The sequence below is a fragment of the Urocitellus parryii genome, chromosome 5, assembly GCF_045843805.1.
Source record: "Urocitellus parryii isolate mUroPar1 chromosome 5, mUroPar1.hap1, whole genome shotgun sequence".
NCBI classification, from domain to species: domain Eukaryota; kingdom Metazoa; phylum Chordata; class Mammalia; order Rodentia; family Sciuridae; genus Urocitellus; species Urocitellus parryii.
Window position 1 is genome coordinate 89,159,880 of NC_135535.1, and position 26,077 is coordinate 89,185,956.

A 26,077-nucleotide genomic window follows, 5' to 3' on the forward strand; every position below is an offset into this window, starting at 1 on the left:
AATATGAAAAATTGCAGAGAAAAATGTAAGAGACTATGGCCAGGGGTGTGGTTCAGTGGTAGAACACAGGCTTAGCATGTAGTGGCCCTGGGTTTCATTCCTAGCTAAAAATAGACCTAAGGAAGGAAGGGAAGATGGGAGGGAGGGATACTAAACCAAAGGATGTCCTAACTCTAAATCTTGACTTGGGATTCATTTGCTCACATTGAATCTAAGTTTATGGGTGTCTGCTGGGGGACATAAAAATATCTTGTCCAAGTTTTTTTGCTACTTGGAAATATAAAGATGAATAAAATATTCTCAATAAATTTATCAATCTGATGATGTAAGTGAATCTGGTGTGTACCTACAGAAGAATAAAAACAGAAAGTAGAATTGAGAAAAAGATTTCTACAAACAGGAACACAGTGCCAAGAGCAAAACTATTTTTGGTTTTATTCTTTTTATTGGCAAATAATTAATGTACATATTTATGGGGTACAGGGTGACATTTTGATACACAATACAGTGACTGTTGGCCTCACTGAAATTGCTCTATAGGTAATTGCTATATCCTTTGCCTCAAACATTTACCATTTCTTTATGTTAGGAATATTCAAAATCCCAACACAAGATTAATTTTTAAAGCTTTTATAAATAGGTAAAATCATGAGGTGTTTCTCTTTGTAGCCCGACTCATTTAATTTTAACATAGGAATTTTTTTTTTTTTTAACCACTGAGCCACATGCCTGGCCGTTTTCATTTTTTATTTTAAGATAGTATCTTACTAAATTTCTTAGGGCCTCACTAAATTGCTGAGGCTTTCCTGGAACTTGAGATCTTCCTGCCTCAGCCTCCCAAATTGCTGGGGTTACAGATGTATGCCATTGTACCTGGCTTCTGGTTTCATTCTTAACTCATAGAATAATTTAAGGCCAGTCACTCAAATACTGAATATTCATTTAGATTAGATTATCTCCAAAGATACTATTCCTTTCTACAGTTCAATGACCATAGTTTGAAAATAGTTGACCATCTAATAACAGTAGACTGTAAGGCACAGAAGGTTAAAACAAAAACAGCAGTTTAGGGGCTGGGGATGTGGCTCAAGCGGTAGCGCACTCCCCTGGCATGTGTGAGGCCTGGGTTCGATCCTCAGCACCACATACAAACAAAGATGTTGTGTCCGCCGAAAACTAAAAAGAAAATAAATATTTTTTAAAAAAATTCTCTCTAAAAAAAAAAAAAAAAACAGCAGTTTAGTGTCATTCACTACAGAAGCAAACTACTCTGCCCTGTGCCATAGGCTGTACATAGTACATCATAAATAAATTGTCTCCAAGGATCCACAGGCCAGACAGTATGCTGTCATGTTTTTGTTGTTGTTGTTGTTTGTTTGTTTTTGTACTGGGGATTGAATCCAGGTGTGCTTCACCACTGAGCTACATCCCCAACCCTTTTTATTTTAAGTTTTGAGACAGGATTCCACAGTGTTGCTTAGGGCATTGATATATTGCTGACTTTGGCTTTGCTTAGGGCATTGATATATTGCTGACTTTGGCTTCGAATTTGCAATTCTCCTGCCTCAGTCTCCTCAGTCACTGGGATTACAGGTATAGACCACCATGATTGGCTACATTCTTTATCCTACTATTTTTATTCATGAACGTGCTTATCATTTATAATTCTCTACTAGAATGACATTTGCAGGCATTTTGTCCCTCTTTATCCCTAAAACAGTGCTTGTCACATAGGAAATTTGTCACTACACATTTAAAAAAAAATCTCTCGACAAAAAACAGGGGCTGGGATTGTGGCTCAAGCGGTAGCGCGCTCGCCTGGCATGCGTGGGCCCGGGTTCGATCCTCAGCACCACATACAAACAGAGATGTTGTGTCTGCCGAAAACTAAAAAATAAATATTAAAATTTAAAAAATAAAAAAAACAGAAGAAACAAAACTCCTTTTCAGTTTTATAACTCATTTTCTGGGAAATATTTATCCGTATCTCTAAAATATTTGGCCATCATTGCCTGTGTGTTTTTTGTTTTTGTTTTGTGTTTGGGTTTTTTTTTTTTTTTTTTTTTTTTTTTTTTTTTTTTTTTTTAAAGAGAGAGTGAGAGAGGGGAGAGAGAGAGAGAGAGAGAGAGAATTTTCAATATTTATTTTCTAGTTCTCGGGGGACACACATCTTTGTTGGTATGTGGTGCTGAGGATGGAACCCGGGCCGCAGGCATGCCAGGCGAGCGCGCTACCGCTTGAGCCACATCCCCAGCCCTCCAAATGATTTCTTATAGAATGGAATGGCATGAGGAGTATATTATTGCTGGACATGGTGGCGCATGCAGCTCTGGAGACTGAGGCAAGAGGATAGCAAGTTCAAAGCCAGCCTCAGCAACTTAACAAAGTCCTAGGCAATTTAGCAAGATCCTGTCTCAAAATAAAAAAATAAAAAGGGATAGGGATGTGGCTCAGTGATTGAGTACCCCTGGTTCAATCCCAATACAAAAAAAAAAAAAAAAAAAAGTGGGCTGGGGATGTGGCTCAAGCGGTAGCGCGCTCCCCTGGCATGCGTGTGGCCGGGGTTTGATCCTCAGCACCACATACAAACAAAGTGTTGTGTCCGCCGAAATCTAAAAATAAATATTAAAAAATTCTTTCTCTCTCTCTCTCTCTCTCTCTCTCCCTCCCTCCCTCCCTCTCTTAAAAAAAAAGTATATTGTTGTGACCATTGTATATATAAAACTGTCCTTCGATACTCACACTTAAAAATAAAAGATTACTTGTCTGGCATACAATTTTAAGAATGTTTCAGAGTGGTACCATGTGCTCCCTTCTCTCATGTATGGGCACAAATTGAAGAATTTGCTTTGCTCAATCAGATTGGCATTTTGTGGGGAATAATGGGGACTGAGTAGAAGAAATAGAAACCTCTTGTCATTTTTCCGCCCCACACTCAAAGACTCACATCCCTTTGTAAAAGGGAGAAGAGGAAGGGGAATAATTGTGGAGATAATTAGAAATAAAGTCTATGGAATCTGGATACTATTGGGAAAGTAGATGAGAAAAAGATGAAGGTATATTTTAAGTTTCTTGTGGTGTCTTGCTAATCTGGCTTCAAACTTGTATTCAATGTGATTGTAATACTTTTGAGATTATCCCTTAAGTTTTTTCTTTCCCTTATCATTATCTTTTCATTTATAACTGAGATGTATTTTTCCCCCTCAATATTCAAAAGGAGGCTTTATTAGGACTTATACTGCAGCATAAGGAGAAAAGTACACAGACATCCCTGTAACTAGCCCACAACTTCAGACTCATGCCAAGTCCTTACTACCAGGATGTTAAAATCAGAGAGATGCTGGGAGAGTTAAGGCTTATCAATTCCTCCCAAGACACCTCTTCTTTAGTGATTCCTTTCTTTGAAATTGATTGTGCTATTTAACCAAATTTCTATTACCATGTATCACATTGTATTGCATGCGAAATAGTTTGCCTACTTGGACTAGAAGCATCTGAATGAGCATAGGTTATAGTTATATTTGTGCCTTCAATGCTTGACACTTAGAAGAAACTAAAGCAGTTGTTTATAGAATTACATACATTTACCAACATAATAAAACAAAAAACAGGGGCTGGGGATGTGGCTGAAGCGATAGCGCGCTTGCCTGGCATGCGTGGGCCCTGGCTCGATCCTCAGCACCACATACAAACAGAGATGTTGTGTCTGCCGAAAACTAAAAAATAAATATTAAAATTTAAAAAATAAAAAAACCAGAAGAAACAAAACTCCTTTTCACATATAGTGAGTTTGTGAGATTGCTATATTTAGAAGCAATTTAATTAGAAGAAAATACAATAGAAACTGAAATCTTCAGAATACCTCCAATTGCTTAATCACTCATTTGTTAATACTGAATTAATGTACCCAGGACCGGGCTGGGTGTTGAAGACAGAGATGATAACATCCAGCTTTATTCAGCTTTAGAATTATTCAGGAACTAACAGAAACTGCGTCTTGCTTAGTGGACCCCTTATCTCCCTTCACTGCAAGGTTGGCCCTTGTTGACCTTGAAGATTTGTGAAGGAACAGCAGAGTGCAGAAACCAGGCAGGCCTCATTCAATTTTTTTTAAAATTAGTTGAATTAAGGTGGGGGGGAAAAGTCACAGTTTCATCAAATGAACTTTAAATGCTGATGATTAAAATTCAGTTGTATTTTTAAAAAGGTTCAGAAGCAGTGCTACCCATTGGAGAGAAACACATCTAGGATTGGTCCTCTAAAGTTGAACCTCAATGCAACCTAGAAATGTGTATCTATTTGTATTAAGTCTATCCACACAAGATGGTGAGAGTCCAGAAGAGTCAGCGACAGGCAGGCAGGTTTTAGAAATTACTCGGCGACCGCATTGAAGAAAGAGCCTGTACGCTGTGACATTAGCTGAGAGCGGAGGCTGCCTCATCCGCGAGAAGGTGACCTCCTCAATTGGGGAGTGGGGGAGGGCGTGCGCCTACTGGAGCCCTTGTCCTTGAAGGGGATTGAGCGAGCCGAGGGGAGGGGGTAGGCGGTGCTCGGGTTTCCAATCACAATAGAGAAACCTAAGAGGCTGCGGAGGGTGTGGGCCCCGCCTCCTCCTTGGCTGCAGATCAGGCGCCCGAGGAGACGCGCGCAGCTGACATTGTCTTCGCAAGACTCTTCCTGCGGTCTCAAGAGCCTTCTATCTCCTGGTAGGTTTCTGTCCAGGACCCCGAATCCTGGCTCACAGACAAACTGGATGGGATGTGCAAGGGAGTAATTGAGGGGCAAAACGGGAGGAGGGAACGAGAAGCACATCTGCTCTCTGGGGCTTGTGCTCCTGAGCATCCCCACTTGGGCCCTGACCCTCGGTTTGGGACCCGGACCTTGTGCGAGTCCCGGGAACCGAAGCTGGGGAGGAGAGGCTGCGACGGAGCCCCAGGCTTTGTCCTCATCGCTGCAGGCTCGTCTTCGGCCTGCGTTCTACCTGGGGAGAGACTTGTTGCATTTTTTGCCAAAACCCAGGCCCTACCGTGCCCTAGATCAGCTCAGGGCGGGTGCCATCCCCTGTGCCTACTGGTGGGATCCGGGACACGTGCTGGAGGAGCTAGGGGTGGGGGAAGGAACCAGATGGGTTATGAAGGCTGGACGATTTTGAACCTAGATTCCAGGGTAGTGGAAAACTGCTCCTGCGTTTGCTGGGATGAGGGTAAAGGTATCCAGTGATCTGCAAATTTGGCCCCGCACTACATTTTTTTTCTCCCCTGGCCGCAGGAACCCTATGCGGGCATTTTCCTGGCCTCTTGATGCTCAGGAGCTTTGTTTACTGTGCCAGCATTGGGTGCTGAGAGGAAGGAGGGCCTAGACTTCTCCTCGGAGACTTTATCCAAGGAGATCTGGGTGTGCTGCCCGCCCTCCTCGTGACCTGCCCTTCTCCGCTGCCGCGCGCCTGGAGAAGAGGTGGCTTGTGGGCAGGGAACCATGCACACTGCAGGTGGGGCCTGCGCTGTGGGGGAAGGGGAGAGCCGGCACGCACTTCGTGGAGGAATTAGATGGCTGTACCCTGTTTTAAAGGGTTAGGGTGAGAGAGATTCTGTAAAGAGGATCTTTGTTCCTGAACTTGAGGCACTGGCTCATTTCTAGTAGTTTATTTATATCCCCAAGGGTGAGGGATGTAAAGGACCATGAGTCCCTGGTTGCTTTTACGTAGTTTGTCATTCTTCTTCCCAACAGCCACCACTCTGATTTGGCAGAGGACTTAAAAAAAAAAAAAAGACATTCTAAAAACAAGTAAAAATAAATAAATATTGCCTATTAGAATACCACTCTATTTTTATATGGCAGCTAATTCTGGATTTTTGTTTTTCCATGGCTAACTGGAACCCCTGTGTACCTAAAGGATCTTAAACTAACAAACAAAAATAAGCTTAATGGGAGGAAGTTGCAGTTTTAACTGAGTTCTGCAAGAAGAGATGTAGCATTCTTATGATTCTGCCCAAGTGCAGGACAGGTTTGAATTTCATTTTAAGGTCATCCATTTGTGGAGGCCTTTGCAGGACATTGTATCTTTTAGCATTCACTAGAAAACTGTAAGTGGGATCTGAAAAGGCAAAAATCTCTCAATTTAGTTGTTACCGATTGGGGAAAATAGTTTTCAGAAAGAAAAAAAAAATAGAACATGGAACCAAAATAGTTATTACATGATTATCTCCGAATTCAGGTACTTTATTCCAACTGAGAGTCTTATTGACTCTACAACATGTACAATTACTAAATCTGATTTTGTTACTTAAAGTCCATTGGAGAGTAGAAGCAAAAATAAGACTAGGGTGAGTTGACTCAGTTCGAAACAGGTACAGTAGCCTCAGATGCAACAGTCTATCACAAAAATGGAAAACAAACTTAAATATTAGACATGTTGGGTAACCATTTATAATACATAAATTATGAAGAAAAGGCTTATTAAAGGACTGCAACCTATTTAAAAGGCAGGAGAGTATATTTTGTGTACTAAATTGCCACAGAATTTTTAAGTTTCAGTAAATTTTCTCATTTATTTCAACTACCTAGAAAATTTATCTGATGGCATAGATAAATTGGGTGGTACTGTATAAAATGCTTTCCAACAGGTTGATTTTTTAAAAAAAATTTATTGCTTTATTTCAAATGGTTTGCAGAGTTTTCATTAATATTATTCATCACCATTTTGTTGTCATCATGTACTTATTAAGCACTTACTGTGTGTTCAGTACATTGTGACACATTCTATATGAAATTTAAGAACACCATATATGATACAATTTCACTATAAGAACCAGCCCTTATAATAGTTATTAATAGAATATATTCATGACTGGCCATTGTTTTTGACCAATCTTAAATATGGGTTAAATAGTTTACATAGTTACATATAGATAGGGGCAAAAGAAACAAATTAGCTTGTTTAAATATAAATGTTCCTGTGTTTTAGCCAGTAAATGAATGATTACAACAAAAATGGGAATAAGACTAATTAAATATATGGAGTGGTAGGCTAAAGAGAAAAATCTCAATTCTAAGGGATTTCTTGGAGGTTTTGTCCTTGATTAAATTTTCCAGTATATAAGTCACTTGATTCCTTAAAATATATTCTGTGTTCTAGAATGTTATTGGGATTTTAAATTTTTTATTATTTATTTTTGTGTGGTATTTGTGATTGCATCCAGGGCTTTGTGAATGCTAGGCAAGTGCTCTACAACTGTTAATTAGGCTCATTTTAAGTTGTACTTTAATTCAAAATCGCAACAGTAACATTTTAAGGGCAACTTCCATTCAGATTTCTTATGTGGACATATGTATAATGTTTTGATTCTTTTCTTGCAGTTTGAAATGGCAACCCTCAAGGAAAAACTCATTGCACCAGTTGCAGAAGAAGAGACCACAGTCCCAAACAATAAGATTACTGTAGTGGGTGTTGGTCAAGTTGGTATGGCGTGTGCTATCAGCATTCTGGGAAAGGTAAATTTTAAGAACACCATACATGATACAATTTCAGCTTGTAAACAGTCTCTTTATGCATCATAGGATATTATTTTGTCCTTTAAAAGATTTTTCTTTTTCCTGAAAAATTTGAAGTAAGTTATGGTCATCATGGCACTTCATTTAAGTACTTGAACATGCATCTGCTAAGAGAATTGTATTCTCCTGTGTAAACTTAACAGAGTTACTACACTCAGGGAATTTAACATTCTTACAATACTATTATGTAACATAGAGCATACATATTTAAAATTCTCCATGTTCTCAAAATTATGTCCTTTATAGCTATTTTCACATCAATCCAAGATCAACTACTTCATATACTTGTGATGTCTCTGCTTCTTTAATCTGGAACAGTTACTCAGCTCCTCCTTTTTAGCATTGCTGGAGATTGAACCCAGGGTCTCATGCATACTAGGCAAGTGTTCCACCATTGAGCTACACCCTCAGCCCCAAACCAGCTTTCTTTTCTTTTCTTTTTTTTTTTTTGTAAGGGGCACTTAATCACTGAACCACACCCCCAACCTTTTTTTTTTTTAATGTATTTTATTTAGATATAGGGTCTCCCTGAGTTGCTTAGGACCTCATTAAATTACTGAGGCTGGCTTTGAACTTGCAATCCTCCTGCCTCAGCTTCCTGAGCTGCTGAGATTACAGCACCACCATACCTGTGCCACCATACCTGGCTCCCCAACCCAACTTTACTCCTTGTATCACTGACATTTTTATAGGGTTCATTCAGTTTTGTAGCATGTTCCCCAAGTTATGTTTGTCTAATATTTCCTTGTGATTAGGTTCAGGTTATATTTTGAGGGATGAGATTAGAACCATGTGATATCATGTTCTTCTTGGCACATCACATCAGGAGACACTTGATATTCAACTCATCTCATTTCCAGGAATGCTGAATTTATTCCCTTGGTTAATAGGATGGGTGTAACATTTTTTATTGCAATGGTCTCTATATCCTTTATAATTAAGTAATCTGGTTTGTTGTTTTTTTTTTTTTGAGATTGTGAGAATATCTATAATTCCTCTTAAACTTTCAACTAGTAGTTTTATTTTGAAATAATTTCAAACCTACAGAAAATCTGCAAGAATAGTAAGAAAATTAAAATTTTTGTATGCCGTTTACCCCAAATTACTAATTCTCAACATTGTGTTATTCTGTCAGGCATATATTTGAGAATAAATTGCAGACATTATGTTCTTACTTCTAAGTCTCTCAGTAGATTTCCTCAAGTAGGACATACTCTTACACAATCAGTGCAATTTGCAATTGCAACACAGCTGCAATACCATTTTCACCTACTTCTCAAGCCTTTGCTCTCTGTACAACTCCATAGACTTTTGGCTGGCCTCATACATACCCCTTGTAATCCAAACCAGTTTGTTTTCTTTAGTTCCTCAGAGCTTTTGAGGAAATGAGCCTTTTTCTTATTTACCTCACTGAATTGGTTCGTTGTTTGTATAGATGGCTGCCTTAAAAGTAGGAAGAGGGAAAGGAAAACAAGCAAGCTCTTTTTACCCTCAGTAGAGCACATGGACCACTTTGTATCATGTGTGAGAAACTCCTAGCCAAGCCTAATTCTGTTTGCAAAGTTTTTTTATGCTAGAGATTGAACCTAGGGCCTTGCACATGCTAGGCAAGCGTTGTACCATCGGGCTTTATGCCCAGCTTCTACAAGTTTAAATTCTAAAGGAATAAATTTTGAATCTTTGCTGAGAAAGATACCAGAAAAATCATTTGAAATATGAAGTACACCACAAAAGGGGGAAAAAAAAAATGAAGTGTACTAGTGAAAGTTTTATTCTTTGGCATATATTTCTAGATAGTTTGATTGAGTAGATACCGGTAATTTGAGTAAAGTAATACAAATTCAGTAGTCACTGTTCTTTGGCAGCTTACATTTCTGTATTCAAAGTATTTAATTTAAAATAATTTAAAAAATTTTAAACAACTTCAAGATAGGGACTATTCATATTCTTGTTTTCAGATAAGGTGGCTGAAGCTGAATAAATTACACAGCCTGTCACAGCTAGCTTGATAAACCTATACGTTGAAAATAAAAGAAAAATGCATTTAATACACTTATTAACCTACTGAATATCATAGCTCAGCAACATGGTATACTGGAGAATATTGTGATTGTGAGGTTGACTGGGAACTGCAGCGAGGCCAGGAAAAGATCAATAGGCAAAAATAAAAGTGTGCTTCCTAGGGGGCATGTATTTTCCCACACTTGGAAAGTTAAAAAACCTGGAGTCAAAACTTGGTATGTTGGAGTCCATGTCTATTTTGAAGCCAGCACTCTCACCTCTTACCAACAGACTCCAGTTTTTTTTTTTTTTTTCCTATGCCAGTATTTAGGCAGTTAAAAACATAAATATATTAATAAAATACTAGTAAAGGAGTTTTCTTTCCTACTGCTGATCTCAAAACTTGTACTTTTCAGGAAAATCTATTCATAAGAAATGTGGCTATGATTATTTTAGTCAAATTTTAAAACATCTCCAGTAAATATATCGAGACTACATAATAATTTGGCCAGGCCAGTGCTTGAGAACAATCCCTGCTGCTAGAACAGCTGAAGTTTTCAAATTTAAATGCTATGATTTCTGTTTTTCAATGTTATACTCCTTTTCCCTTAATTTTTCACGAAATGCCTTAGAAATTATGTGGAGACCATCTAAGGATAGTTTTGAAAACATAAACAATGTAAGAAAGAGTTACCTTGTTGAAAACCATTTGCTAGCTAATGTTAAGATATTTTTTAATGGATAAGACTAAAGTAGTTCAAAATTGTTGAAATATTTGGGAAAGATTAGAGAAAGGTTAATAGAGAAAGAAAACAGTCCATCAGGTGTTTGCTTATCATTTTATTAATTTCTTTGTGAAATCTGTCAGCAGGTATTAACATCTCTTACTGTTGGGGAGAAAAACCTCACAGGGGCTAAGAGCACCCAGACTGTAAGTGCCAGGCCTGGCCTTTTTGAACGCATGGCTACAGAATACACATTTTACTGTGCCTCCAGAAGGTGGTTGAAGTTGTAGTATCAGAGCAAGAGGTTGTGAAGGCACAAGCCTTCTCTAGACTAGGAAGAAAACTGAGTCTTCCTTGCACAGTGCCCTACCATTAAGAGGATTCCTTTATCTTCCGCTTCTCCTTTTATCTGCTTACCCCCCAGCCATTGCCTACATAGCAACCAAAGTAGTGGCTCGCCTACTGAAATTCTGTAGGGCCATATGGATCGCCTCTGCCTGTCTCAGAGCAAGGCAAAGGTGTGCACAGCTCCAGGGGTACCAGCAGCACAGCATAGCCACTCCTTCTAGTGCATGATCACGGTACCATCTCTGACTTCATCTCTTACTCCCAAACGCCGAGTTCATTTCTGACTTGAACCCTTTTATGTGGTTTTCTCTTGGATGTTCTTCCCTAGACCTCAGAGTTGCATGCTCATGAATGATAAACTCAGGGATCTCATTCAAGGGCATGACCTTTGCAGGCAGGCCTGCACTGATATCACTTCTCCTTTTGGTCTTTTTTTTTAAACAAGTGTGTTATTTCTTTTAATTTTTTTTTTTTTTTTTTTTTTTTTGCTGTATATAATTTGTCTTAATTAGTTACACATGACAGTACAATGATCTTGTCCTTTTGGTCTTAATAGCACTTCTACCATTAGAAATTCCTATTCCCTTCCTATATATCCTGAGAAAGCAAAAATTACTGGATTTGTTCTTGATTCTGTTCTTTTTTATTTATTCACTTATTTATTATTTTTGAGTAATGGGGATCACATCCAGGGCCGTTATGTATGCTAGGCAAGTGCTCTACACTGAACTGCACCCATCCCTATTCGTGACTGTATTCTTGATTAGTAGAATAATGTCTGGCATATTCCATAGGAAATATGCATTACACTAATGAATACTCTGGATATTACTGATTAATTGCACTTAAATTTTGTCAAATTTTGGCCCAAGTTTGCCTTTTCAGCTTCTTTTACCAAATATGCCTTGCCAATCTCAGACTCTGCATTTTAGCTTCCAGGAGGAGGATCTGAATGTCAGCTCATCATGTTGCCAGGATTGTGCAAAGCTTTCAGGCAAGATCACCACTATCCCCCAGCCTGAATCCCACTGTCTTGATTTGGGTGTCCTTGCTTCAGTCAACTATAACTGCATATATATCCTGTCTTGGGATATAAACATAACACAACTCTTAGGAGAAGCAACATTGTAGACATGTTGTAAAGTAATTTTTATTTTATTTTTTATTTTATACTTCTAGGGATTGAACTCAGGGCTGCATGCATGCTAAGCAAGGACTTTACCACTGAGCTATATCCCCATGCCTTTTTAAATTTTTATTTTGAGACAGTGTTTTGCTGTTTCCCAGGCTGACCTTGAGCTCACATTCTTCCTGCCTCAGCCTCCTGAGTAGGTGGGATTGCAGGTATACACCACTGTGCCCAACAACAAAGTAGTTTTTTCAGTGCCAGGTTTTGCTTGACAGTAGTATATACTTAAATTTTGGTATTTGTACAAGGATAGATAGATGAATGAAACAAACTAAAAGCCTGAGAAGGACCCAAATTATATTCAATAATATGGTAAAAGTGACATTTCCGAGGGGAAGAAAATAAGTTATTGAATAAATGGTGCATGTCCGTTTAGTTAGGTATTTGGAAAAATAATTTCATGCACATTAACCACTTGACCATAAAAATGAAACCATCAAATATTAAGGCATTGGTGCTAGTAATTTATTAGCTAAAAGAACCAAAAGGCAGAACACAAGACCCTGCCCAATCCACATTGGACTTGAGATTCAAAGACACTTTTGTGGTACATTTAACAAGATGTCAACAGTGGTATTCTTATCTTCTAGCTGGTCTTACTCCTTAATAAGATTATTGCTTTTGCAGTTAATGTAAACCTTGCTGTTTCAAACAGTTTTAAATATAACTTAACAGCTTAAGTGGAAAATGTGTACGATAAATTCATAGGATATAGAACATGTGAATAGAAGTGGATTTATTTAAGTCAAACAACAGCATCAGTACTTGGTCACACTTGTTCTATTTGTGTGCCTCCACCTTTGGAGGACATTCAGTCATACAGATCTAGCTAAATTTGGCACTGCGGTTCTTTTTTTTTTTAGCGCTGGATCTCTTCCTTCCTTGTTAGCTAAAAATGCACTTCTCAGCCAATTCTCTGCACCCACTCAAAAAGAGAGACAGGATCTCAGATCCTGTGACATCCTTTTGTACTTAAGCAGTAAACACTGTTGCTCTGTTGACTCGAGCCACATACACTTGACGTTTCTAAAATAAGATTGATATTCCTAGTGTTCAGTACCTTGACTGAATGTTATAGCTATTATTAAGTTTATTGTATTTGTTAGGACTTAGAAAACACAAATGGGGATTTTGTGTGATCTTATCAGAGGCTGCAAAGGAACAAAACGGTTTTTAAAATGCCAAAATGTGTTTAAGTAAAAATGGATTTTAAAAAAATCAATACCAGTATTTGATATATACTCATCCCAGGACCCCTGTGACACCAAAATCTAAGGATCTCATACAATGGCATAGTGTTTGTACATAACCTACACATTTCCTTTATACTGTACATTTGAAATCATCTCTAGATTCCTTATAATACCTAATGCAATGTAAATGCTATGTAAGTTGCTGTTATATTTTTTAAGGAATAATGACAAGAAAAAAAATCTGTACATGTTCACTATAGATGTAGTCTTAAAATAAAAATAAAAAAAGTGTTATTGGCTGTTTGGCACTGTGGTGCAAGCCTGTAATCCCAGTGACTTTGGACGGTGAGGCAGGAGGATCACAAGTTCAAGGCCAGTCTCAGCAATTTAGCAAGACTCTAAGCCACCTAGTGAGACCCCCTGTATCAAAAAATGAAAAAGGTGCTGGAGTTAAAAAATTATAAAAGGGCTCAGTGGTAAAGTACCCTGGGTTCAATCCAGTACCAAAAATAAAAAAAAATAAAAAATATTTTTGATCCAAGTTTATTTGAATTCTTGAATGTGGAACCCTCAGAGACAGGACTGACTACCTGGAAATGAGAAAATATTTTTATAAGTATCCCACAGTTCACAAATTGGCCATATCAAAAGTTTTCAAGTACTGCACTTCAGTTGTTTAACATTAAACTCGCATCCATCCAGTTACAGGGAGCCTTCCCTCTCAGAGAGGCTCCTCCCCATCAAGTCCACTGAAACACTTTTGAGGTTAGCCGGCCCTTTTCATTCTGGCATCTTGGGACCCTGCCCATTTGTAGTCCTACAGCAACCAGGGCCTGCTTCCAGCTAAAGTAGGTCAAGTTTCTCATTGCCTTCTCACTTCTCTGCTGCTTCTCCTCTGCTGGCCTGTGCCCTCCTGACTCCTCCACTTCCACCTGGCCTGCTGTATCTGACCCTTCACACTGCATCCTAGACCCCAGTGGCCTACCTTTTCCTTCATCAATACCCTTTGCCTACGTGGATGATCACACTACTCTTCCTGGAGGGAGTATTTACATTTTTAAATTAACTCTAATATTGACATATCCTATTATTCATTATTTTACTAACAGTCCTAAAAACAGTAGAGGCAAGAACTTTAGTGGTATTTTAATAGTGGTATTTTAATGGGAGGGATAACCACTTCTAAATATTTTGTTTTAGTTGTAGGTGAACACAATACCTTTATTTTATTCTTATGTGGTGCTGAGGATCAAACCCAGCACCCCGCACGTGCTAGGCAGCGCTCTACTGCTGAGCCACAACATCAGCCCCAGCCACTTTTTAAATAGTTTGTAAATTATGGGCATCCATAAGAGATGGGAATTTCAAAGGTTGGTTGAGATGCATCTTCACACATAAGGATTTTCTTGGTGTTCCCATTGAAGTGTCTGAATTAATCAGCTTTTAAGTCCACATGTTTTTAAAGCATAATTGTATTATGGAATCATGGTTGAATGCCTAACCCCAAGGTAGAATGTTGAGGATTTTAGCTACATGGTGCTTAGCATTTAAATGGTCTCTCTGAGTCAGACCATGTGTGGAGGCATCCTAGCATGGCTTTAGGTACTAATGCCTGCTTTTTTGTTTTGTTTTGTTTTTAGTCTCTGGCTGATGAACTTGCCCTGGTGGATGTTTTGGAAGATAAGCTCAAAGGAGAAATGATGGATCTGCAGCATGGAAGCTTATTTCTTCAAACACCTAAAATTGTGGCAGATAAAGGTAGTTTAATTTCATGCCCAATGTGATCTGATATTAAATTGATGTTTTTAGTGAGGAAAAAAAATGCACTTGGAATGCACCTTACAGCATCATAAACTTAACTTTTATTTTGAATTTATCATTATTGTTATTTTGCAGTGCTAGGAATCAAACCCAGTGTCCTTGTACATGCTAGACAAGTGCTGTAACACTGAGGTATACCCCTGTCCTAAACTTATTAATTAGCAAAACTCAAACTTTTGGAACAGTTACTTCAGTGACTGTCAACAGTGAAATGTTGATGACCTATTTTAGTATTTTCTTCAAAAACTACAAAATTTCCATCTAATTATAATTTTTTTCTCCTTTAAAAAAACTTATTTCTGTATTATGTTCTAATTTTCATCCTTAAGGCATTAATTTTACCTTCCCTTGTCAATGGACAGTTATTAGAAATGAGTTTATTAGCCAACAATGATCATGGCTATATATATCACTAAGAGAAAATAACCCATTATGATAAATAGCATTGTTTGGGTTGTTGTGTACCATATTTCTCCTATAGTCCAGTTTTCTTTCACCAGTTTCTAGAAACCCATTTTCCATCCACTTTGCTAAAAAGCACATTGACCTTTTCACATTGGAAGAACATGTACAAAATGATCATGGATTCTACATTCCATGTAACTGCACTTGTTATTTTTACACCCCAATTTGATGATGCTTTTCCTCAAATGAAAGTTTGAATATACTTATTTCTTTAAAAGATCTCCTGCCTTTGCATAGGCTCTTGTCTGTGTCCTAAGACCTCTAGCAGGGCCTACATACATCTTCACAATTTGAAATGACCTGCATTTCCATGTGTCTCAGCTGCTTCTTCTCCTCCCTCATTCCCTGATGGGAAATTGGTCTTCCCATCCTGGTGAATCCAGTGTTGGCAGTTTCTTTTTTTCCTCCAATTCTAGCAATTTGAATGCCTCGAAGAAACCAAATAATAGGTATTGTTAGTTGAATTAGTAATGTGGAAGGGAACATGTAGAGCATTTTTTTTTCCATGTATTATCTTACTTCACAAGAGTCCTATGAGGGATCAATACTATTATTACCTCCACTTTATGGGAGAGGAGTGTTAATAACTGTTAAAAGTCACATTATATCAGTTCAGTTCTGTGACCCCCTCCATGGCTATTGCATGCAAGGATCACATTAAATCTTCAAGTCCAAAGGTTTTGAAACGACATACTTTGACCAAAAAAATGAAATGTTTTTCAGAGAAGTTCACACTGCTGAAAAGTGAATATGCTCCTTTAAAATTTCAGTTTATAGCCCAAAACAGTGTCTTCTCCTGAGATCTTATTAGCCTTCTATGCCTAAAAACAACTTAAAATTGATTTTCTTTATTTTACTTAATTTTTCTTCCTTTACTAAGAGTACAAAAATAGATTTTTGTTGTTGGAAGTCTGCCTATTGTACTTTAGACTCACTTTGTATGCTTTGGTTTATTCCTGAAAATTCAATAAATTTCTTAGGTAGAAACATAATTTAGGGTCATCTTTATTTCCTTGATTGATTTTTTTGAGTCAGTTTTACAGTTGGATTGCTTCAGTGTAGCTCAAGGAGGAAAATGGCTGCAGGGACATTGGACTTGAAAGTCTGTTTTGTTTTGTGGTACTAGGGATTGAACTCAGGGCCTTGTGGATGCTCAGGAAGCACTCTGCCACTGAGCTGCATCGCTAGCCCAAACTTTCAATACTGAAAACTTAATTGTCATTGAGTTCTAGAAGCTTATGTCTAGTTAGAGTGCTAGAGCATATCATATATGTTTGATGAAAAGTTGTATTTAAGGAATGCCTTTTCTTCCTTTTTTCAAGATTACTCTGTGACTGCCAATTCTAAGATCGTGGTAGTAACTGCAGGAGTCCGTCAGCAGGAGGGGGAGAGTCGTCTCAATCTGGTGCAGAGAAATGTCAATGTCTTCAAATTCATTATTCCTCAGATTGTCAAGTACAGTCCCGATTGCATCATAATTGTGGTTTCCAACCCAGGTATTATAATATTTTAAGTCTCAGTTTTGTTCCGTTTAATGTTTGGATTTTTGTGTTGTTGTTTTGGACTTAAAGTCGGTCCCTGTGTTTGCTAGCAGAGGTGGCTCACATGTCTTTTGTTTTTACCTACAAAAGGATGATGTTTGCAAAATAAATGACACTGCCCTCTTTTTCTTTCATCTGGGTTTATTGTAAAGTCTAAAGGCTTTCAAAATTTTTTAAAAGATTATCCTGGTAGGAAGAATAAAAAAGGGCTGAACCATTTGAACAGGGCTTCAATTTGTTTAAAAAAAAAAAGAAAGAAAGAAAAATTAACTTTTTGACCTTCTCTCTTCTAGAAAACCCAATCTGGTGTCCTAATCTCTAAAAAAAATTTTAGGATTGCCAGGTAAAATGGCACATGCCTGTAATCCCAATGTATCTGGAGGCTGAGGTAAGAGGATTACAAATTCAAGGCCAGCCTCAGCATGTTAGCAAGAACCTGTCTCAAAAAATAAAAAGGATTGGGAATGTGGCTCAATGGTTAAGGATCCCTGGGGTCAATCCCAGGTACCAAGAAAACAACAACAAAAACTTTTAGGATTGAATCAGATTGAAATTTGAAAAAAAAATTTTAAAAGTTACTAATCAGTTCCATTTTAAAAATAGAAATTTACTATATTGATGGACAAATATTTGCTGACACCAAATGTTATAACTTAAAAACTGCTTTCCTTGCTAAATCTATCCTCAAACTATGTGGATAAATTGCATGCAAGGATCACATTCTGACTGGAAACAATGCTACTTTTTTTTGCCTTCTAGAATAAAGGAGGCCATTGTTATGGACCAGGCTCCTGCACAAGGCTCTAACAGATCCTAGGGTAAAAGTCAAAATGGAGTCACTCAGGAGTTCCACATCACCACAGTGAAACTAAGCCATTCATCAGATCAGATAAATCTGGACTGGAGAGATATCAGCCAATTTTCCCAAACAGGCAGTTTCAACTGGCATGCTGTGTTGTTAATCCTTTTTTTTTTTTTTTGGTACTGAATATTTACCTTAAGGGTGCTTACCACTGAGTCACATCCCCAGCCCTTTTTTAATATTTTATTTAGAGATGAATTGTGCTTTTTAATGTTTTATTTAGAGACAGGGTCTCCCTAAGTTGCTTAGGGCCTTGCTAAATTGCTGAGGCTGTTTTTTGAACTTGCAATCCTTCTGCCTCAGCTTCTCAGGCCAGTGGGATTACAGGTGAGCACCACCATGCTTGGCTCTGTTTTAATCTTGACACAGAAGAAGTCATCTAAAATAGTCTGAAGTTAACTGGTTATTTTTCACTGTTCTGTCCTCACTTTATAAGGAATGTAACTGAAATGACCCATCCACTTCTTGTTGTTTTATCACTGCTTTTTTCAGCCTTTCTCTGCTTATAAAACCAAACTTTTCTGCTCAGCCAAGTAGACACTATAATTTATGGGATGAAGTGCTGCCTAATTCTCGAGTCAAAAATAAAGTCAATTAAGATCCTTAAACTAAGTTGTAATTTTGTTCTCTGACAGCTTAAATGGTTCATATTTACTCTATAATGTCTACAATTTGCCGTGTTGGTGAGCACAGCAGACACATTGATAAGATGGTGAAACTGATTATCTTTGGTATTTTACCTAAAGGAAGACTGTGACTAAGAGCCAGGGGAATCTTTACAGTTTATTGAACATTGTGAGTAGGAAGCTAGCAAGGACAGAGATGACTTCAGTATTATTCTTACCCACTTTAAACCTAGATTGGGCCTTACTAAATGGTTCTGTCTTGTTTATAAATATGTATGTGATAGGCAGATATAAAACAGGAATGACAACTAGCCCTATTAAGTTGTTGTACCCTGTGCCTCAGGCAGGTGTCACTAACTGATTATATATCTTTCTAGCTTAAGATAGCCTAGCCAGCATGTACAGACGAGTGGAGGTGGAGGATGCAGAGTTGACTTGGAGCTTCTTGTGTGCATATTTTTCTGCTCTTTCCAGCTTCTCCTCTATCTAAGTGCTGTGATCCTATCTGAGCCAACAGAAGTTTTACCTCTGTGGAGTTGTAAGGCTGTGCCACACTGAAACAAAGGTTATGTCATGGATGTCCTTTCATTAAATAGCAGAAAAATTTAATATCACCTACTGTCAACAAGAGGCTGAGGCAGCAGGATCCCAAGTTCTAGGGACTTCAAGTCAAGTTCATGGCAACTTAGTGAGATCCTTTCTCAAAACAAGATTTTTTAAAAAGTTTACTGAATAATATATGATAACATGCCTGGGTAATTTAGTGATAAATGGTTTTTGGTTTGTGATGGCAATTGTCATCATCATAGAATGTTAGAATTGGTGAAAATCTATGTGAGGATCTGATTCAACCCTTTTCTTTCAACTTAATCCATCTGCAAGGTTCCTAAGTATTCTTATGTCAGGTAATGATATAAATAGAAAGTCATAATTCATTGTGTGTTCCATATTTTACAGTCTCTCTCTAATAATGCTTCAAGGTTTGTTCTTGTTTCTCTCTCACCCATTATCTCTAATTATGAAAAGTGAAAAGTATTACATCTTTCTGGCCACATCTCCTTAGAGAAATGAGGAAGTTGGGGAGGAGGAAGCCAGGGATAGCAGTTAAAGTCAGTTTTTATTTACTTACCCGTATTTTTTCTAAAATACTCAGTGGACATTCTTACATATGTTACCTGGAAACTAAGTGGATTACCCAAGCACCGTGTGATTGGAAGTGGGTGTAATCTGGATTCTGCTAGATTTCGCTATCTTATGGCTGAGAAACTTGGCATTCATCCCAGCAGCTGCCACGGATGGATTCTGGGAGAACATGGCGACTCAAGTGGTAAAAAAAAAATAGAAAATGTTTACTGTATTCTTATGGTCTTAGTCTTGCCATTATTTACTCTGATTTGTTAAGTATAAATCATAGTCCTCTGGCTCTTTCTCCAAAAGTCCCTTAGTGTGTACTTACTAAAAACAAGGGTTTTCTTTTTTCTGACCATAGTACTGTTACCAAAATCAAAAAATGTGTCATTGATGCCGTAATATCTAATCTGCAGTTCATTGCGGATGTCTCTGTCTGTCACTAATATTACCTAAGCCCTTTTTCTCAGTTCAGGAGCCATCCTAACATTACATATTAATTACATCTAGCTCTATCTCCTTACTCTTTTTAATCTGGAATACTTTCTCAACCTTTATTTTTTTTTTTTTAATAATCTTGACATTTTTGAAAAATCAGATGAGTTATTTTGTAGAATGTCCATCAATAGGTTTGTCTTATGGTTTCCTCATGGTTAGGTTTAATTTTTGTACTTTTGATAAACACCACAAAAGTGATGTTGTCGTACCCTGGAGCATCGTAACAGGAAGCCCATGACTGTTGTCCACTGCTCTGTTCTCTCATTACTCTTTGATTTTTCCCCAAATATGATGATGATGATGATGATGATGATGATGATGATTTCCATATTGATATTGATCTGTATTGTCTACATGAAATGAAAGAGAATTAAACTGATCTCACATGGACACCATTATGCAGATTTCACCAAAGACCCTGAAAACGCCAAACTGGCTTGATGTGGCAAACTTCATGAATTAATGGGGTCTTACTTGACTGTGAGCAGCTTTGCCTTCATAGCTGTTAGCTACCCTAGACTTCACCCTGCCTCCACTTGTACTTCCTGAGTCTGGGTGTTCTCCAGAGGTTTCCAAGGAGCACATAACTTAAGTTTACAGGTCCAGTTCACATGCCAGTCTTTGTAACACTTTCTAATATTCTTCTCCCCTAAATTAAACAGACCCTTACATATTTCATTGTATCTGGGTGTAATTATTCTGTTTGGGGCTCTTACCCTAGATGAATTGATTAATTAATTAATTAATTTTTTACTTAGAAGAAATGGGTTCTATTAGAAAAAAGTAAGCAGTAGGCAAGTTTGAAAACTACTCAAATCAAAAATTCAGGATGGTCCCAAACTAGAATACATTGTGATTTGACAAACCTAGAGAGAGGCAAAGAATTTCCATATTCTTTGTAACTATGACATGGCGATTGTTTTGCACCAAACTTGTTGAAAATTAAAAGTTCAGAAATGTTGCTATTTGAAGGCAAGTGTCAGATCAAATGTCTTGGGGGGGACTGTTCTAGAGGCATTTATTTGTCATTGGAGTGGTATCAACCAGTATTCTGTGACTTGCATTAGAGGCAGAATCTGGAATAAGAGATTTTAAAGATAGAAATATTTAGAATGCCTGTCTTTTTTTTTTTTTTTTTTTTTTTTTTTAATAGTGGCTGTGTGGAGTGGAGTGAACGTGGCTGGTGTTTCTCTCCAGGAACTAAATCCAGAAATGGGAACAGACAACGATAGTGAAAACTGGAAGGAAGTGCATAAGATGGTGGTTGAAAGGCAAGTGGAAGGGAGCTTGGTTTAAGATGATTTCTTTTCCTGTTTACCTAGGTAAAATTGCCAGTAGTTTTCATGGCTGCTTAAACTGATTAAATGTAGTCAGTAGGTAGTTATCATCTTAGATTGGTCAAGCTTGCTATTTCAGTCCCCCTAGGGAAAGCAAATATTTTCTCTCTAGAGAGAGATCTATTACAGAGGTAACCCTAGCCCAACATGGAATTAACAAGGGAGGAGGGACTTCATGTTGCCTCCTGTCAACAAATAAGTTTAGTTTACTTAGGAAGGTAAACCTAGACACATGTCATCTCATAATTGCCTTTGAAAAGTACCAAAGGCAAATTGCTGAAAGTATTTAAACTGTCCTCTGCTGATCTTTTACATTCAACTAAAGATTACCCCCATCCTTTTTCTGTGGCCTTTGCCCATCGTAAAATAAAGTGTATTTCAAAATAGTCAATAATATGGGTCTAGGTTTACATCACGACACTGACATTGTGTAATCTTGGGAGCCTTTCAGCCTTTAAAGTGAATCTCCTCTGTAGAGTTGTATAGTCATAGTCTTACTGCTGAAATCAAGTAAAAGCATACTCACATGGGGACACATTTATCATTGATAAGCATTCAACAGGGTATACATTATTTGCAGACAATTTTTACAGTAAGACTAACTGACATCTCATAGAAAATTTTGTCGAATTTAATTTTAATGGCTTTTTTTTGAGGAATTTGACATGTAGAAAAAATAATCTCCAATTTGAAAACCTCTTCATAAATTATCAATACATTAATAGATTGCCTATCATATGCTATTTGCAGTTTGTGCATTTTGAATTAATTTAACACTACTTAGTTTATGAAATAGATAACATTACGTCCATTTTAAAGAAGAGGGAACAAGCAAGAAACATAAAATAATTTATTCAAGATTGTAGTTGGTAAGAAATAAAGCAGAAGTCAAACCCAGGGCTCTGGTTTTAGTGATCCTTATGATTTATTTTCCTTAGTGCCTATGAAGTCATCAAGCTAAAAGGATACACCAACTGGGCTATTGGGTTAAGTGTGGCTGACCTCATTGAATCCATGTTTAAAAATCTATCCAGAATTCACCCAGTATCAACCATGGTAAAGGTAAGTCATATAGTGAAAAATATATAAATGTGAGCATTATATTCTAAAACAAATTTATTTTTTAAAGGATAAGGTAAAATTACAGTTCACAATTTTTTCTGTATTTCAAAGTTTTGTATAAACTCTTTCCTTATTCCAACAGAAGTCTAGAACAACAGCACAAAACTTGAGGAAGTTATGACATCTGACAATTTTTTATAATTTTTTCTTCTATGATGTGGCAAATTAAACATTACGAATGAATCTTTTTCAGCATACCCTTACAATACATGATTATTTGCATGTGTATAACAGTTTCATTTTAAGTTGGTGTGATGAACTTGTAGACCCACTTGTCATGTGTATTTGATACCTTAATAAATTTACCATCATTCAAAAGCTGTGGAGCAAAACCACAAAATAGTTCAGATTATATTGAAGCATTGTGTAAGACAGCTGACTCATTTTCCACAAGTCAATGTCAAGGGTGAAAAAAATCAGTGGGGAGTGCAGTAAGCAAAAACAAACACGCAGAAGGGAGACACAGAAGTCTTTAGGGATAAAACATGGTATCTCTAGATGTTTGTTTTATAATAGTAACTTTAAAAAGCAAGTATGGCAAAAATTGAGTAATGGCAACGTCTTGGGATATGTACTGTACTTTTATATATGTACAAAAAATTTTGAAATTAAAAGTTTAAAAGATTGTATTGAAGTAACCTTAATATAATTAAGTAATCTGACTAGTTTTAGAGTTAAATTGACCCTTTGAATAAATTACCTAATATGACTAGTAAAGTGCTTTTGGAAATGATAATTTTTTGTCAGCAACTCTTGGGTGCGACAAGAATCTCAGCTTTTAGTGGCCTCCAGCTACTCCTTAGGACATCAGGTTGGCCATCCTCATTCATTGTTCCTTCTGCTTATTAAATATTACCACCTATTTAATTCCTTCCTTAACTAAAAATCTTTAAGAAACCTGGGGATTTGTGAAAGTAATCCATTAAGAACTGAAGTTGGGCTGGGGATGTGGCTCAACGGTAGCACACTCGCCTGGATGCACGGGGCGCTGGGTTCGATCCTCAGCACCACATAAAAATAAAATAAAGATGTTGTGTCCACCAAAAACTAAAAAATAAATATTAAAAATTTTTCTCTTTCTCTTTAAAAAAAAAGAACTGAAATTGGCAACAATCTAATTTGAAGATTCATTTATCAAATTTTATTCAAGTGCATCTAAATAGAGAGCAATGTTCAATAAAGCACATTCAGTAAAGCTCAGTCAAGGACTTATTATTTTCTTATAGCTATCTAGTTTTATCATAGTTCATGTTTGCATTCTTCATGTAGAAACCCTACTTCAAAACATGAGTCTAGAATGAGTTTGTGCTTATCCAGTTTTCTACAATTCTCTGTTCAAACACAGTTCCTTTGATCATTTTTAATCAAATGCATTTTTTCTTGCAGGGGATGTATGGCATTGAAAATGAAGTCTTCCTGAGCCTTCCATGTGTCCTCAATGCTCGGGGATTAACCAGTGTCATCAACCAGAAGCTGAAGGATGATGAGGTTGCTCAGCTCAAGAAAAGTGCAGATACCTTGTGGGACATCCAGAAGGACCTAAAAGACCTGTGACTACCGAGCTCCAGGCTATAGAAATTGGAAAACCTGAGCCTTTAGTCTGCATCCATGTACGTGGGTCAGTTTGCTGCTTCTTTAATATGCGATATGGGCTACAGGATCAAAGCCCAGGCTCGTTTTAGTGCTTGCAATAAGAGCTCTTGAACAAATAAAATTAACTGTTCTAGTGTGCTTCCATTTCTGGAATGATTTCTGAACGATTTTAGTCAGTCTTTCAAATTGTTTTTCCCATGCCCCTAAATCCCAGTACCAGTTACATTGCATCTTCTGTTTTCCTCCCTCCAGACAGCACAAAAGTTCTGTTTCACAATATATTCCATAATTTCATGGTGGTTGTCCTGAGAGTATGGTTACTGCTTTAAGGTTACAACCAAAGTTGTAATAGAGTTCAACAGGTATGAACTCTTCTCTGAAAGGAAAAACCTCTAAAATAGAGCTTTGTAAACTTGGAGTTAACTGTATGTGAGAATTACTTTTCTTTGATAGTGAAAGAAAATGGAAGTTTGGGTTAAATCATCCAGATCCAAGCTACTGGAAGACAGAATAATATGGAGATTTAGAGGGAACATAAAGCAGATTTTTTTTTTTTAACAGAACTTGTAATTTACATGTAATCTCTAGTGTTTAGTTTAGAAAGTGGTTTTTTTGTTGTTTTGTTTTTTTTAAGCATGGGCTTTGGCTTCATGTATACTTAGGTTTGAGTGCTGGCACTGTCATTCAGTAACTGTGATTTTGGGCAGTTCAGCTGCTCTTCTCTCTTCTGAAGCACTCTTAATCCTCAAATTCTTTACCTATGAAACCGTGATGATAGTATTCCCTTTCGATGTGATTGCATTAATTCAAGAAAATTACATAAAATTTCTAGCACAAAGTTTGGTCATAATGGTAGCTAATATTTAAGTAGTTTTTACTATTCCAACCATTTTTTAGATATTAAAGGTAAAGGACATGGAGAAAAAATTAGCACATTTTCTATGGAAGAATAAACATTTTAATGTCCAAAGAATAGGGAGATCATATTTGTTGGAGACTGTGAGCAGAAAGCAAAACATTTTGGATGCAGAGCCAAGAGCTGGGTCCTTCATATTCAAGGAGCTGCTCTACCAGCTACAGCCTGCTTCCAAACTGCCTTTACATGAAGAGGAAAGAAACTCCTGTCACTATTATTGGAAATATCTCCCTCAGCTAACCAGACCTAATTATAAATGACACATGCCAAGATTTTATTGGTAATAACCAATCCTAAGGCAAAGTAGCTGAAAGCAGGTAACTTCAACGAGATAGGCATAATGACAAATAGCAAAAGAAAGTGCCATAAAATCAAGAAAAGTCTGAATACCCACATATTTAGTTGGAGCACATTATTTTCTTGGGAAAATGGAACTGTTCACATTCCTTAGGAATTAAGTGGAGGTCCAATAACACCCGACTAGTTAATACATGGATTCAGGTATTTTGTAAGTTATTCAAAATGTGAAAACTACATATTGATTCAGATCATGATGTTAGAATTTAAAGTCATCTTTGCCCAACCTATTTCACAGAAGAGAAACATACCCCCCGAGTACTTTGGTGAATCAATGGTTTAGTACAAACAAACAAAACAGGGTGGAATTTATTGGTGCACCTACCTGAAAAATCAAGGAATAGTACTGACATTAAGCAAGATTATTTTGAAGGACAAAGAAATGTCATCAGAATTAGGAAGTTTTTCCTGACCTAACTCTTCTTTGTGTGTATATTTATTTAACTCTTGGGTTCCGCTGATGGTAAATTGTTTATAGCAGCTCCGGGGTCATATCCTCACTGGTTTAGAACTAATTTCTATTGCCTGCTTTGGAATTCCAGAAAATATCTCACTGCATCTTATTGGCTGTCATGGAATAAAAGGCATGTCTCTGAGCTCCTGTGTCTTGGAAGATGTAGTGATCTCATTGATAAGTAACTTGTTTTTTCTCAAGGCAAAGTGAACTGAGTGGTGGAAGGGATGGGTCCCAGAAGAATTTTAAGGTATCCTCTTCAGTCATAAGGAAAATAATTTTTGAGGTGATAAAACAACAAAACCAACAAATGTCTTCTATCTTGGCTGAACTGGAGCCAAAATTCTCAA

General features: G+C 37.3%; 1 protein-coding gene across 1 annotated transcript; it reads left to right on the forward strand.

Annotated features, from left to right (window-relative positions):
• The first annotated feature begins 4,598 nt into the window (after nucleotides 1-4,598).
• Nucleotides 4,599-24,138, forward strand: Ldhb (lactate dehydrogenase B). Its single transcript, XM_026391918.2, has 8 exons — nucleotides 4,599-4,706; nucleotides 7,357-7,491; nucleotides 14,648-14,765; nucleotides 16,616-16,789; nucleotides 19,476-19,649; nucleotides 21,102-21,219; nucleotides 22,224-22,347; nucleotides 23,794-24,138. The coding sequence occupies exons 2-8, from the start codon at nucleotides 7,363-7,365 to the stop codon at nucleotides 23,959-23,961; spliced, it is 1,005 nt and encodes a 334-aa protein (XP_026247703.1). The 5' UTR covers nucleotides 4,599-4,706; nucleotides 7,357-7,362; the 3' UTR covers nucleotides 23,962-24,138.
• Nucleotides 24,139-26,077: the final 1,939 nt, after the last annotated feature.